The sequence below is a fragment of the Grammomys surdaster genome, unplaced genomic scaffold (assembly GCF_004785775.1).
Source record: "Grammomys surdaster isolate TR1022 unplaced genomic scaffold, NIH_TR_1.0 126660, whole genome shotgun sequence".
In the NCBI taxonomy this organism is placed as follows: Eukaryota; Metazoa; Chordata; class Mammalia; order Rodentia; family Muridae; genus Grammomys; species Grammomys surdaster.
This window is the reverse complement of record NW_021621449.1, coordinates 2,113,686-2,128,742: the sequence shown is the minus strand read 5'-3', so window position 1 is coordinate 2,128,742 and position 15,057 is coordinate 2,113,686. Positions and strand designations below refer to the sequence as shown.

The following is a 15,057-nucleotide window of genomic DNA, read 5'->3' as shown; positions in this document are numbered from 1 at the left end:
TAAAAATAAATAAAATACATTAAAATCAGTGTAGCTAATGCTGGCACCCAGATTGTTTTTGTACAGACACTAAGATAACTCATTTGTCTTTGGGATAATGTGTATGTGAATGTATAGGTTTCTCATGTAGATCATATCTTGGAGTACTGTGTATATTCAGGGGGTACATATTCACAATAGATTTTCACCGTTTTGAATGATACTCAGTTTGGGACTCTGAGACTTTTTCCTGAAGGTCATGAGTGAGAGCATACATTGGACAGCAGAGCCATGAGTTTCTACTGTGGAGAGTGTCTATGGAGACACACAAGCATGATGGCACTGTTTGTTGCTCAGTAGTAAGATTCCCTAGGTGAGTATGTGGACTCTCAGTTGGAGAAATGTTACTGTGTGGGAGACACTTACATTCTCCTGGCTCCACATGATGAGTGTGGTTTCCAGTCTGGATGATGCTGCCCTGGGCCATGACCTAAAATGGAAAGAATTTTCCAAGCATACGTCTATGTTTTACAAGGCTTTCTTCTAAGTGTGCTAGAAGACATAGAAGAATCTCTTGTATTCCAGGCAGAAATCCCCAGCCTAGAACCCAATGTGTCAGGAGAGACATGGTCAGAAGAGGAGGTCTTTTTTTTTCCAATGTGGAGCCAGAACTTACCAGGTAGTAGAAAAGGAGCACTTTCAGCACTCCCAAGTCCTTCCCCTTCAGAATAAACTGTGCCTGAACTGTGTGAATCTGGTTGCAGGGCAAGATGCTGCTGGACTCTGTCTCAAGATAGATGTAGCTCTTGCTGAGGGAGTGAACAGCATAGGCCACGTGGTGTGCCTCTGCATGTCTTTCTTCCATGCAAAAGGAATGGGAACATGAATTTTCCTCCTTGTGGTAGACCTGGAGATACAACAAAGTACTGTACTGTAGCTTGCCTAGCAGGCAGAATCTTTCTTCTGTGATCAATCAGCGTATTTTTCCATCTCATTTAATGATTAAATATTTTATACATCTTATTAAAAATGGAGGGTAATTTTATTAAATGGATCATTGTCTAATACCCTCAATTTTCATAATGGAGGCAAATATTTATACCAGGGAAGAGAGAAAAGGGAAGTTTACTATTTTTATGAGACAAAGAAAGCATTTATTGTGCATCTAATATATAATGAAAGTTTTCACATTTAAGAATTTTAGTTCATTGTGACTGTGAAAAATAATGGGTTGACAGAAACATTTTCATATATTAATGTAATGTACTCTGAGAGTACTCATCCATCCTAGTAACCAATCGTATGTTTTCCTCCGGTTCCCTTCCTCCTTAATAGACCCGCTCTGCCTTCATTCCTGTCCTTTCCCTAGATTCCACGTATGGGTGACATATGGGGACATATTGGGGATAATTTCTCCTAGTTTTATACTTTTTTCTTAAATTGACAAATTCTAAATTCATTCATTTCTCTATAGACAAGACAACTTTCTCATAAATATCTGAGTAAAAGTCCAAAGTGCACATATTTTCAATTGTCACTATCCATTCATGTAATGGTGGGCTTTTCCACCTGTGCCCAAGTTCACAAAATAATGACTCTGAGGCTGAATTATTATGAATAATTATCTAGTCTAAAATCTGTGGCTTCTTCTGTTAGCTCGTAATTCAGTTATCCTGTTTATTCTTTTCTGTGGTTTTTTCTCTTCAGTTTGGGGCAAATTTCATACACCTGACTCTACCCTAGACATTCTCTCTGTACCAGACCTTCCACCTACTTGTTTCCTGCCTAAGCTAATAGTCTAACAGCATTTCGTTGACAAGTGATGTTTCCATACATTGCCCAAGAGATTCTCTGTAAACACGCATCCACCAATAGGCATTAAAGTTGGCTCCATAGGCCAACTGTGCTGAGATCTGCTGAGATTGCCATGGGATGTAGATGTCTCTAATGTATATTATCTTTGATTTATATGGGCATGTATGTGGGCATGGGATACCTGTAATGTATACTGATTTCCCTTTGGATTTTAGTAGGTCTGATCTTAGTGGTCATACTAATTTATCTTTGCACTACCTGTGCCTATAGGTTCCTTTGTTCCCATAACCTTACCAACATTTGCTTTCCTGATGATAGCCATTTTGATGGGTGAGATGAACTTTCAGCATAGTGTTAGCCTGTATTCTATTGAGAGCCAAATATGCCTAACATCTTTGTATGTGTTTCTTGACCATTTCTCATTGATGTCTTAAAAATAGACTGTTTAGAACTACTGAAATGACCATGTGATTGTAACCCTTGATTCTATTTATATGCTGATTACAGTTTTCAGTTTACAAATGTGAAACCATCCAAGTCATCTTATTATGAAATCAGTTTGATCATGGTACATGATTCGGTTAATGTGTGGTTGAATTTGACTTTCAATGCAGACTCTCTTTTAATGCCCATTACGTAAATTACTCTGAAGATTTCTTGTCACTCTATCCTCATCTAGTTTTGGTCTCAGGGTTATTCTAGACTCATAGAACTACTTTGGAGGCATTTCTTCTTTTGAATCTTTATACAACAATATTTCTTTTTTAAACTTTGTTTCTATTCAGCAATGAGTTCTTCTCAGTCTCAGATCTTATTGTGCTGGGTCCCTTTCTTTCTTCAATTATTCAGTAGGATCATTACTTCAATCATATTTCCCATTGCTGATCTGTTTGGGTTTTTTATATCCTTCTGGCTCACTTTTAATAGAATATGAATATCCAGAAATTCATTTGTTTCTTCTGGATTTTTTTTAACTTATTGGAATGAAAGTTTACAGATTATTCTCTAGGAACCCCATTGATTTCATAGTATGCGCTGTAATAGTTACCTCTAATTTGTTAACTTGGGTTTTAACTCTCTTTGGGTTTTGATGAGGGCTAATCTGGACCTTTTCACTGTCCTCTTTGGTCCCCATTATAACTCTCATCCATATTTATTATTTCCTTCCCTTCATCAGTTTTCTATTTCTTCTGTTCTAGTTGTGTTAACAATAAGAGGTATGCAAAAGGTATATTATTTATTTGACAGTTATCTGATTATTTAGTGGAGAATTTCATTCCTGGTAGACTGTACAAATTAATTTGTCTTTTTCTCAGACTTCCTTTTCTGCTATATTAGTAATAAAGTTTATTCCTATTTTTACACTTAACTGTTTAACTTACATTGTATTTTCCATTTTCTAGTCATTAGAACTGAAAGTACAGTGGCTGTTTTTCATTGTTTTTAAATAATATACATATATTATTATAATACTTAATGAGTAGTAAAGAAAAATTTAAAAATTATCACTATAACCTTTAAGACACCCGCAACCCAGTTAAGAGACAAAGCATGAAGATGTTGGTATCACACAAAGGTAATGAATTTGAGGATACACAACACCTATACTTGACTAAATAGACAAAAATGGACTTTTTGTCACTTTTTTCTTGAAGGTCCTAACTTGAGATATTTAAAACATAAATAAAATAAAAGAGACTATGGAAAAAACTATTGTGTTAAAAATGTGTTTATAATGTGTGATCATATTCTTATTAATGATCAGAAACTTTTCGTGGTTTCCCCTCAAATAAGAGAGTTTGCAATGGAATTTTCTTTTCATTAAGCTAGCCATTATTGAGCTCACACTATTGCAAGGCCTCATCTTGTGTCTTATGCCCTCCTCATTTCTGACTTACTCTGATACTGAGGGAATAGTCTGAGATGCTGCTGGTGTCTATGGAGAACTTTGCCAGGCCATGCTGATCAGTGGTAGTAGCATCTGTGTAGTTAATTTCTTGTGCTTTGATGAAGATTTGCTCATTTGGGATAGGAACTCCTTTGATATCCACTAGGAGGACCTAAATTGAACAAGAAAAGTATAGTCTAGGCATGGAAATACAATACAGAACATACGAGAAAAGCCCTGTTTCAGTATTATATAAAGATTTCAAAGCTGAACCAACTAATTCAGCATGCAAAAACTGGTTTTCAAAAATGTATACCAGCAGAACTAGCTGTGCTGTGAAAGTATAGAGACTGAGGTATTTTATTCTTCTTTTCAATTGGAAATTTTATTTACATTTCAGATGTTATCTCCTTTCCCTATCACCCCCTTAAACCCCCATCCCATCCATTACCCTCCTGCTTCTATGAGGTTGTACCCCCACACACCCACTCTTGCCTCCCCTCCCTCGCATTCCCCTACACTGGGACATCCAGCCTTCATGAGTACAAGGGCCTCCTCTCCCACCAAAGCCTGACAAGGCCATCCTCTGCTACATGTATGGCTGGAGCCATGGGTGTTCCAAGGCTGGTTATCTAGACCTTGGGTGCTCTGGTTGGTTGGTATTATCGCTCTCCCCATATCATATTCTTAGCTTCATAACAGATACTTTATAGATGCTTTCTACTTTCCTATTATTCATAAGAAACCATCAATAAATCCATTGGGTAAATTACAGGAAGTAGATGCTCTGACACAATCACAAGAACAACTTGTGAGGGTGCAGAGGCTAATGGAGAGCATGGATTGTTATGAATTTGTAGCACATGTTGCTTCACCATTGAAACACAGTGATACTTTGGAGTTTAAAGCACAGTAATTATCAATAAAAACTGTGCTGAATATGTTTTAGATTTCAAGCCTCTTGATAACCTTTCTAAGTCTTCAGTTTAGTTCTGGGAATTGCATGTTTTGTACAAACTCCACCACTAAGCTGCACTTCTTGTGTTGCAACCAGTGATGTCAGACACCCTTAACATCCAGCAGAATAGCCTGGGTTGAGGAAACACCTTACAGCTTAACCATCTATGAACCTAAAAGCACCTTACTTTCACATAGAATGGAATCCCATGTCTGAAGTGTGAATCTGCTTTCAGAAATATGAGCTTGCTTGTGGTTCTTTCTATTTCAGTTGTTCTAGATCCACTGTACTCCAATCCTGAAAAATAAATTAGTGACAACATTAAAAGCCCAAGCTGGTTAGAGAGTTGCTTGCTTTCTGCATCCTTTGAGCCACCATCTCAATGGGAGAAGGTGTCAGTTTTAACAGCTTCAACTTCTATATTCTTAGGTCACTCACATACCTGTCCCTTCTTCTGTAACAGTTACATTCACACGAAGGAGATGGACTCTGTAATAGCTTCTGTTTAACTGGAGCTCAGTGATGTTCGCTTCTTGTGTGCTGCAGCCATTGTTGTCTAGCTGATAAGTGAGATAAGCAAGGTAACATGGCACACTGCTCAGATTTATGGTCTACTCAAACCCACACATGAGGACTTCTTTCAGAAAAATGAGTGCTCAGTGCATGGTGTTCTGGTTATAAGCATGGGACTCAGCTCAAAGACTGTGCTATTGTGTGCCATGATGGTGACCAGTCACAATGCTGCCTTGGCTTAGTCATCTACAAAGATAGTGATTATTTATTAAGTATTAAATGATATCTATTAAAGATTATTAAGAAAACTCTCAATTATAATGTAAGGAGCACTTAACTTGCATGCCATTAGTATTTAATAATTACTTTCCATTATTAAAATAGCAACCACAAACATGGATGTAGCTCAACACTACATTTTACCACCAGGCAGGAAACAGTTGACTTGATACTTAGTGGTAGTAAGTAAAGTGAAATCCATTTCCAGAGTGAAATGGTGTTCAGAAGCTGCCACTGTGTGGTTCTGTGACTGAGAAAAGTCTTCATCAGAATTGGCATTATTCTGATCTCTAAAATATAAGAGTCACCAGAATCATTATTTTGTTCTTAATTAAATATTGGCTTCACAGCTTACTTCCCCTCCCTGTTTTCATTATTACAATTATAGTTGGCATAGTAGTATATGTTATTTCATTTAAATTTTATTGCCCTAACAACTTCTGATTTCTGCTGTTATGTCAGTTTGTCTGGATCCCTTTCCCCTTTCTGGGCTGTCTCATCTCTCCTGCCTCCATAGGAGATGTGCCTAGACTTACATCAACTTTTTGTGCCAAATCTGGTTGATATTCTTGGGAAGCCTTCCCTTTTCAGAGAGGAAGAAATGAGAGAAACATGGGTGGGGTGAGAGAGGTGAGGAGGGACTGGGAGGAGAAGAGAGAGGGGAAACTATGGACAGGATATAAAGTAAATAAATTACTTAAAGAAAAAGAAACAGAGGAAACATGACCAAGCAGGGAAGTATGACATATACAAAAGTATACAGCTGTTCACTAACTGAATCCTAGGATACACAAATTGTCATAGTGTTGGACAAATAATCCAGTAGTCTAGATTTGGAAATGACTAGTGACCTCAAAGAGAATTTAAACAAGCGGATGATGATATGAATGCTACCAATTCAGAACAAGACTGAGAAAATCAGCAACAGATGTGATGGTTAATAAAAGATAAATAGTATGTGAACCAACCAGAACATCTAATAAAGTCATAGGAATAAACATATAATTATCAACAAAAACACTAAATATAAATGACTTTATTTAATTAAGAGACACAGGTTAGGTCTCTTGCTGCAGCATTGCATGTGGGAGCACCTGGAGCACCAGCTCAGAACAAGACTTGAGTTTGAAGAAAATGGCAGGCAAGCCAGCTGTGGGGAAAATCACCACCTTCAATAATGCCAATCTGAAAAAAAGTGAGATGAATGAGAAGAATACCCTGCCAGTCAAAAAGACCATTGAATAGGAAAAAAAGAAGTGAAATTTCCTAGCAGCCATAGAGGATTTTCCCACTCTACACTGTCATCTCTGAGACACCCCTCATGATGTGGAAAAAGGATCACCTGCAAGATGGATGGATAGAAGACAAATGATGCACTGTGAACCCGCCTGGCACTCGGTTTTCCCTTTGATCTTATAGAAAATTATTTGTGTGATTGATGAAAATAATACATACCTCATGCTCAAAAAAAGAGAAAAAGACAAAGGCTAGCTAATTAGACTAAAAAGAACACGTGTGAGCACACACACACATACATACATACACACACACACAAACACACATACACACACACACACACACACATCACAAATGAAAGGCTAGGAAGGGATGGATCAAGGAAATCCAAGCTAAGAAGAAACAGAAACATCAATACTCATATATGATAAAATAGACCAGTCCAAATGTAGTTACAAGAAATAAAATTGCCACTACCTATTAGTGAAAGGAATAAACCAAAATAAAAAAAATGAATACTGAATAAGCATGTCAGTGCATCACATTTCATAAAAGAAACACTACTAAGCAAAGGATAGATATATCCAAGTATAATAATAATGGGTGACCTTACTACTACACACTCATTAGTTGATCATCTGACCAAAAATTAATAATTCTTAGGGCACTGTATAGAAATTTCATCTGAATTTAAATATTCCATCTGGAAAGACGCTTACTTAGACTCAGGACATATAGGAGGCATATAAAACTCAGGACATTAAAAAGTCACAAGGCTTAAGAAGTTCGTAAAATTGACAAAATTGTAAACATGCTAAAATTCATGTCCAACAAACCAGATCTACAGAGAATACTAAAAACAATGTTTCATACTGAAGAGAGGAAAAAGCAAAGCTATCAGGCTACAGAAAAAAAAACAAATGAAACTATAATTCCTGAAACATAAAATAAGATTAAAAACAAATAGTGCCAAAAGTAGAATGACAGCAATCAACACTCACCTTTCAATGATAACTTTAAGTATTAATGGCCTCAGCTCTTCAATCAAAAGACATCGGATAGTTGAATGGGTTAAGAAAGAAAATCAGTCATTTTGTTTTTTTCAAGAAACTAATTTTATCTTCAAAGGTAGATACCTCAGAGTGAAGGGATTGGAAAAGTACTCAAAGCAAATGACCAGAAAGCAAGCAGGCATTATTATTATAATATCTGACCAAACTGATTTGAAGCAAAAATTAATTAGAAGAGATAAGGAAGGACACTTTATTCTGATAAAGAGAATTGTGAGAAGACACAATTACGAACCAAGTTCTAGCACAAACTTTCATAAAAAGCATACCACTTGATTTCAAGACACTGATGAAACCCAACTCAGCGGTTATAGTTGATTTCTGCACCCTAATTTCTCCAATAGGACATTTGAACAAAAAATAAACACAGAATCAGCAGAATTAAAGACATCAATTTATCACTTGGAACTAACAGATATTTATTGAACATTCCACTGAAACACCAAAGAATATTTATTCTTTGAAGGTGTGAGTGGAAGTTTCTCTAAAATAGACAACATAGTGAGACACTAATCAAATCTGAACCAATGCAGAAAAATTGAAATAACCCAGTCCACACTATCTGACCACAATGCAATAAAGCTTAAAATCAACTGCCCAAGGATTTATAGAAATTACCTAAATTCATGAAAATCAAACAACACACTACCAAATGATGAAGGAATCAAGAACTCAAGAGAGGAAAAATTAAAATCCTGGAATTAAATGAAAATAAAAACATGACACAAGAGCCTCTGGAAGACATTCAATATGCGAGAGACTTAACTAGTTCTGAGTGCTGCTGAAAATAAAGAAAGGATATAACACAAATAAATGACTCAATGATATAAATGAAGGATTCACATCAGATCCTACATCTAAGGATCTGGGAAAATCATGGAAAAGGTGTCAGAAAGAGTGTAAAAGACGAGAGTGTAAAATACCTGTTGCAAAAATAGTGCCTTTCTGACACAAGAGGGACAAGTCACCCATAAAATCCCAACAATGTGATTGCTTGAACAAGACTTAAATAATGGTAAAGCAAGTTAATCTGCTAATGTAGTGGAAAGGGGAAATTTCACAAAGCCCCACTCCTAGATCCCAAGCTACAGGGAACTGATTGATGCTGAGAATGCCTGAAATAAAAATAAAAGTCTGTGGAAGTCAGGAGTCATTTGCCCCTACAGATAACATACAGGCCACACAAGCTGTTGTGAAGTACAAGTGACATCTACCTTAAAGATGGGATTTATTGACTTAGAAACTGCTCAAGATAGAAGTCTAGATTCTGTCTGGAATAGAGTCAGGTGTGGCCTTGTCTCCTCTGTTGAGAAGACAAGCTTGTGTGTTTAACCTTCCTGTTTTCTCTAATGCTTATCTGTGAGCACAAGACCCTCCCGTCCTATACATCTCATTCATTGTGGGTGCAACTGTAACCTTGTAGAGCCACTACCCATGTCAATAGAGAAGCTCCTCAGAAAATGGGAGGTCAAAGTACCATATGCTCAGCTGTCAGGAATCTACAAAAGGAATCTATATCACCACACCAAAACGTGTTCCCATGCATGGTTTGTCATTTATGTGAGTCACAGAAAAGTGAGTCCACCAGCTGATAAATTGATAATCAAAACCAAATAGTAGAATATTATGGGGACAGAATTTATCACCATTTACAAAATATATCAGACTCCAACACACAACAGTGCAGTTTTCTGTCATATGGGAGGTGAAACAAAACAGAAGGAAAAGACAGCAAAACAGAAGTTTTTCAGTTTGGGAAGAGGAAGGGTCAGGTGAGAGGAGGAATGGAAAGAAGGAGGTACATGATGAATGAGGTAGTCAAGTACATGATACATGTGAATGAATAAATCATAAACAGCATATTGTTTTGTACAACTTACATTATATATGTGTTTATTAAAAGTTCATTTTCAAACAATAGTCTATAAGACACAAAAATAGTGGGGTTTATATAGGAAGAGGAGAAGGACACATAAAAGTGAGGACCTAAGAGAGCAGAGGTGGCAGTGGGACAGGGGACTGTGGTTAAAATACATGACACACATGTATGGAAATATCATAAACCTACTATTTTGTATAATGAATATATACTCAAAATAAATTTGGTGGCCAAGGAAAGATGTTGAAATATGCCTTTAATTGTAGTGGGTCCCAGGACTATCACTTTTGTCAGTGAGGGGCTTCTGGAGATTTCACACATGCCTGGCTAGTGTTCCATCCCTGAGCTACAGCCCAAGGTCCCAGATATCCTCCTTCAGTGTCTGGGTATGAGTTTCCTCTCATCTTTGCGGTCTGCCTTTCTGTTGATTAACCTTGATTATTTAAAACAGGCCTTTGAACAGATTCACTCACCTGGGAGTTGATTTCTTTGCATTCAGACTCAGTCTCAGAGTCAAAGTATTGATTTTCAGGGCATATGCTTATCTTTACACCTCCTGGGACAGGTTTCCCATAGGTATATCTGTCACAAGATAGATTCACAGAGACAAAGCATCTTTCAAAAGCAGAGACCCACTGTCTTCTCACTGATTCTTTGTAGTTTCATAATGACAACAGACATGGTCCATTAATATTACTTCCTGACAGTTTCTAACTGTATATGTTAAGAATTTGCAATGTAAATTAATTAATTAATAATAAAAATTAGCCCTATTAAGAACCTATTGAGGACATTCCTTTCTCCCTTTTGTGGTTCTGAAAAAGATTAAGTAAACAAACCAGGATCCCCAGCTACTAAATGATGGGGCCGAGATGAATGGGGAGCATGGGAAAGGACTCGGCTTTTCTAACAATCCTCCTTAATCATTTGGTTCTGTTCTATCCTTTTAAGTTTTTGAGTCCGTCCACTGTAAGGACAAGCAACTACGAGCTGAGGTTTCATTCAGGCACATAATGCAAGTTCCTTCTCGTTATGATTCTAGACTGAAATAGAAATTCTAGTTGTAGTACAATATCCTAATTTATCAGGCACAGAAATGCAAGCAGAAGACTGATATGTCTGAAGGTTAAACTTGGCAGTGGTTTGAGCTGGAGGAAGACTGGGAACTCTTGTTTCTCTGTTTTCTGTCATCCCATAAGAGAGCAGTGAGATGCCTTGATTTAGAGCTTGTGTTCTCTTCACATGGCTCAGTGAATCTCATTAGGTGTTTTCCTGTCTCCAAAGGCAGGACATCTTTATTGCCTCATACAATTGATTTTATCCATTGATATCAGCAATGTATGCAGTGAATCGATGCAGAGCAGTAGGGGACAAAAGCGAATACCACAGGGGAAATATTGTAGTGGGGGAAGGACAGGACTGTAGCATTTCTGTGCTACTAGACATTCTAGGTATGTTCTGGGTCAAAGCCCATTCCTTTTTTTTCCTCTTTTTTTTGAATATTTTATTTACATTAGAGATGTCATCCCCTTTCCCTATTTCCCCCCTCCACCCAGGAACCCTCTATCCAATCCCCCTTCCTCCTGCTTCTATGAGGATGTGCTCCCACCAACCACTCCCACCTCCCCAACCTCAAATTCTCCCACACTCAGCTTCCACTCTTCATGGGACCAAGAACCTCTTCTCCCACCCATGCAGGACAAGACCATCTTCCCCTACATATACAGCTGGAGCCATGGGTCCCTCCCTATGTGCTCCTAGGTTGGTGGTTTAGACCCTGGGAGCTCTGGTTGGTTTGTATTGTTGCTCTCCCCATGGGGCCTCAAACCCTATCAGCTCCTTCAGTCTTTAAGGCTAAAAGGACAGAAGCAGGTCACTCACTTTGCACATGCAGTCACACTGAGTATCACATCATGCACAGAGATGGCACTTGGGACCTTCACGTCAACATCAAATCTGGGAAGCACTATTGGGAGAGAGAGAAGACACTCGGTGCGGAATGATCACTTAGTTTTCTAAATGATCAGTGTGTGCTCAGAAATAGTGATTTCACATTATTAAGGCATGTCCCCCCAATAAAGTTAGAATGTTGAGTGGTATGCATTGCATCACTTCTTGCAAGTCACAGGGGTATCTACTTAAATAGGAAAAGAAGCAACAAAACAAAACGAGTAATTTGCTTCTGGGAGATCTCACAGCTTCTGGAAGTCCCATGTTGCTAGATGGATAGCCTTAGCTAGAGTCAGATGAAACCCAGCCATATGCATTTGGAACTCAATTTGTTTAAAATAATTCATCCTACGATAACCAGAAACCTATGACACCCACTTTCTCTTTTTGGTCTTCCCAATCCATACCGAATTCCATCACAGTGAAGGAATGTTCTTCCATCACTCCTGACTGTTTCTGCAACACTATCTTGTAGGGGCCCTGAATGGGCTCTGCTGCCAGGCTGAAGGACATTTGCTTAATCCCATTCCTCGTCTTAATATCCTGCCACTGCATAACTCGGTTTGTTTTCGGATCCTGTGAAAGAGGTTGTACATTTTCTAAGTCAATAAAGTATTAAATATAACAACGCATCTAGGATCACTGTGTTGGTCATGGAAGCATTTGGGAACTTGGTAATATTCTTTCTGTGAAAAAATAAATAAAAGTGAACTGGGAAATAACAAACATTAACAACATTCCAATATCAGGTTACTTTCATAAGATTGATATCTCTGATTATGAAACATTTAATACTCTTACCTCAATGTAAGCCAGAGGAAACTGAAACACAAGAGAAACAATGTTAGTTTAGAAGAGCAGGTCACAACCCCTTTGCCAAACCTGTTTCCAAAAATATTTACATTGTGATTCATAACTATCAAAATTACAGTTATGAAGTAGCAACAAATATAACAGAAAAATGTGGTTCAAGAGGTCTCCACAACATCAGGAACTGTATTAAAGTGTTGCAGTATCAGGAAGGATAATAACCACTGATTTAGAAATTTTGCACACACAGCAAATTCAATAGATTAATAGAATAGACCATAGGATGGGAGCTTTTGCCAAAATGTGATGAACTTATTATCTAGTAACAAAGACAATTACAAGCCAATTCACCTCCATAGAGAACTTTTAAGTATATTTTCTAGAACTGTCTGAGTCGTATGAATCACTCAATGGATAGGGACTCCCAAAGGGAACTTTGAGGGACATCATGTGCAGGATTTCTCTGATGTTCTGGGAGACCTGTCTGCCCTGAGACCTTACAGTATGGAGATTACAAAATGTAATGTCCAAATCATGAATAATTTTAGTGTGAAGTGGGCTTACTAGTGTTAAATATATCCATTTAAAATGTATGACTTGGGGGTGTCCCGGGCAAGCCATATACCCCCACTGTACACCAGGCAGTAACTTCCCATTCCTTGACTGATGAGCTACAAAGGGACTAGCTTGTTTCGTTAATACCCAGCTCCTGAACACAGTTCAACAGAATAAATCAGTGCCTAACTCTCCTCAAGAAATATCAAGAAAGCTCTGAAGCTCTTGCTTCAGAGGAGAGTTGCTGCTGATCAGGGCAAGGGCTGCATGTTCAGAACTTTGGCAGGTGAAGTGTTTCTGATCAATCAGATAAAGTGTACACAGTAAGGACAGACAGTGACAAAGTCATTTAAGTTTCTCTAGTAACCGAATTGTTTCAAGAGGGAAGCTTACTTCAGGTGAGCAAAGCTTAAAGAAGACACAGTCGCTTCTAGCATTGAATAAGGGATCAAGCAATGGCAGTTGTAAGAGAATTTTAGTGATGTTGAACTCATTTCTCAAAGTATGGGGGAAAAAGCCATGAAACAGAAGATGAAAATGTGGTACAGGTGTTCAAAATGGAATTTTATTTAGCTGTAAAAACAAAACTTGCAAGCAAATGGATAAATTTTTTAAAAAGTTACACAGATAAGGCAGGCTCAGAAACAGAACTGCTGTGTGCCCTTTCTCAATTGTAGCTCCTCACTTCAAATATTTAGTTATGTGTTTAATCTGGAGTACCCGTGGAAGCAAGGAAACCAGAAGAGGGACACCTGGGTGGGAAATCCCTCACATAGGGAAAATAGCATGACATAGGAGACATGAAACCACAGTGTACTGGGGGGTGGGAGGAGGCAGAAAGCTGAAACTGGGATGAGTGTGTGGAGTGGGAGCCTGAGAGGAGAGGGTGGGAAAGGTGAGAAGGGAGGGAAGGAGGAGTGAGAGGAGAGAGAGAGCAGAGAAGTGAGGGTGGGAGTGTTAACCAACACTAAGGATCTTTGAAAAAGCCACATGGAAGCTTAATTAAAAAGAGAGTAAGAAGGAAGACACCTTCTGTGTCTAGATGATGTTGTACCTGAAGGTCAAAGATCATAAGACAAAGCTCTCAGAACTAGGCATGAGATACTTCTTCATTGAGTTCTCAGTGAGGCCCTAGAGACTCCCAAACAAGAAAGCATCTTGTCACTCTTCTTGATTGCCTGCCATAACTAGTTGATAATATTCTATTTTGGAAGACACCACACACCTTAGGTACAGGGTATAGAGAAATTAAGCTGGTACTGTGGCTTCCTCCCTTGCTGCCAAGCCTTCTCCATTGGTGCAGGAGAGGAGACCTCAATGGTTTCATCCAGCTGAGAACTGTATGATGTACAATATCCACCTGCTAGGTTAAATGTGCCCATGCAATAGTAGCACAACTTTTATGGTAGCAACCAACTGATCTCTGATTTATTGAATCTTGTTCTGCAAGATGGAATTCATACCAGGTACTGAAAACCCAGTGAACAACCCATGCCTGAGGAAGTCTTAAGCTGAAGGAGTCAGAGGCCAGGGGTCAGAGGATGGTACTTTTATTTAACTAATATGGCATGGTGCCAAGTTGCCTTCTTAATAATTTGTTGCTATATTCATAGACAAATACTATACTCAAATTGAATGAGGAAAGCTTCTTTGCAGTGCAACCTGGCTTCAGGTCACTAGTTACCCTTGTTTTCCTGGGTGCCTCATTTCCTGACCTTCTGAACTAACTGGTACCTAGGACAGACATCTTCTCTTCCCTGTTCTCACTCTCACCTTCAAGTACTGAGGAGGAAGAGGAAGAAGAAGAGAAGAGGGAGAGGAGGAGGAAGAAGCAGGTTAACGAGGAGAGTGAGAAGTCAAGGAGAAGGAGGAAGAAGAGGAGGAAGAGGAGGAGGAAGAGAAAGGTGCAAACTGAAGTTTGAATTTTATTAGATTAGGCTGAACCAAGGGAGTAAAAGAGAAGAAGTACTTGTTGGTTAACAGACTTTAAGAACATCACTTGAACCAGGCAGGCACGGTGGCATATGCTTTAATACCAGCAGTCTTGGGGGCAGGGGCAGGGACAGGGGCTGGGGAGGGGCAGAGGCAGAGGCAGAGGCAGAGGCAGAGGCAGAGGCAGAGGCAG

The 15,057-nt window shown here is 38.6% G+C and overlaps 1 protein-coding gene across 2 annotated transcripts in view; it reads right to left on the bottom strand.

Annotated features, from left to right (window-relative positions):
- Nucleotides 1-15,057, bottom strand: part of LOC114615334 (murinoglobulin-1-like) — a 55,589-nt gene that overhangs the window by 24,208 nt on the left and 16,324 nt on the right. For both annotated transcript variants that reach the window (XM_028761051.1, XM_028761052.1), the window contains exons 5-13: nucleotides 12,369-12,389; nucleotides 11,975-12,143; nucleotides 11,499-11,583; nucleotides 10,091-10,199; nucleotides 5,083-5,200; nucleotides 4,828-4,937; nucleotides 3,693-3,854; nucleotides 656-886; nucleotides 406-469 (exon numbers count right to left, since the gene is read on the bottom strand). In XM_028761051.1, coding sequence (XP_028616884.1) covers nucleotides 406-469; nucleotides 656-886; nucleotides 3,693-3,854; nucleotides 4,828-4,937; nucleotides 5,083-5,200; nucleotides 10,091-10,199; nucleotides 11,499-11,583; nucleotides 11,975-12,143; nucleotides 12,369-12,389 — 1,069 coding nt within the window. The remainder of the gene's footprint in view (nucleotides 1-405; nucleotides 470-655; nucleotides 887-3,692; nucleotides 3,855-4,827; nucleotides 4,938-5,082; nucleotides 5,201-10,090; nucleotides 10,200-11,498; nucleotides 11,584-11,974; nucleotides 12,144-12,368; nucleotides 12,390-15,057) is intronic.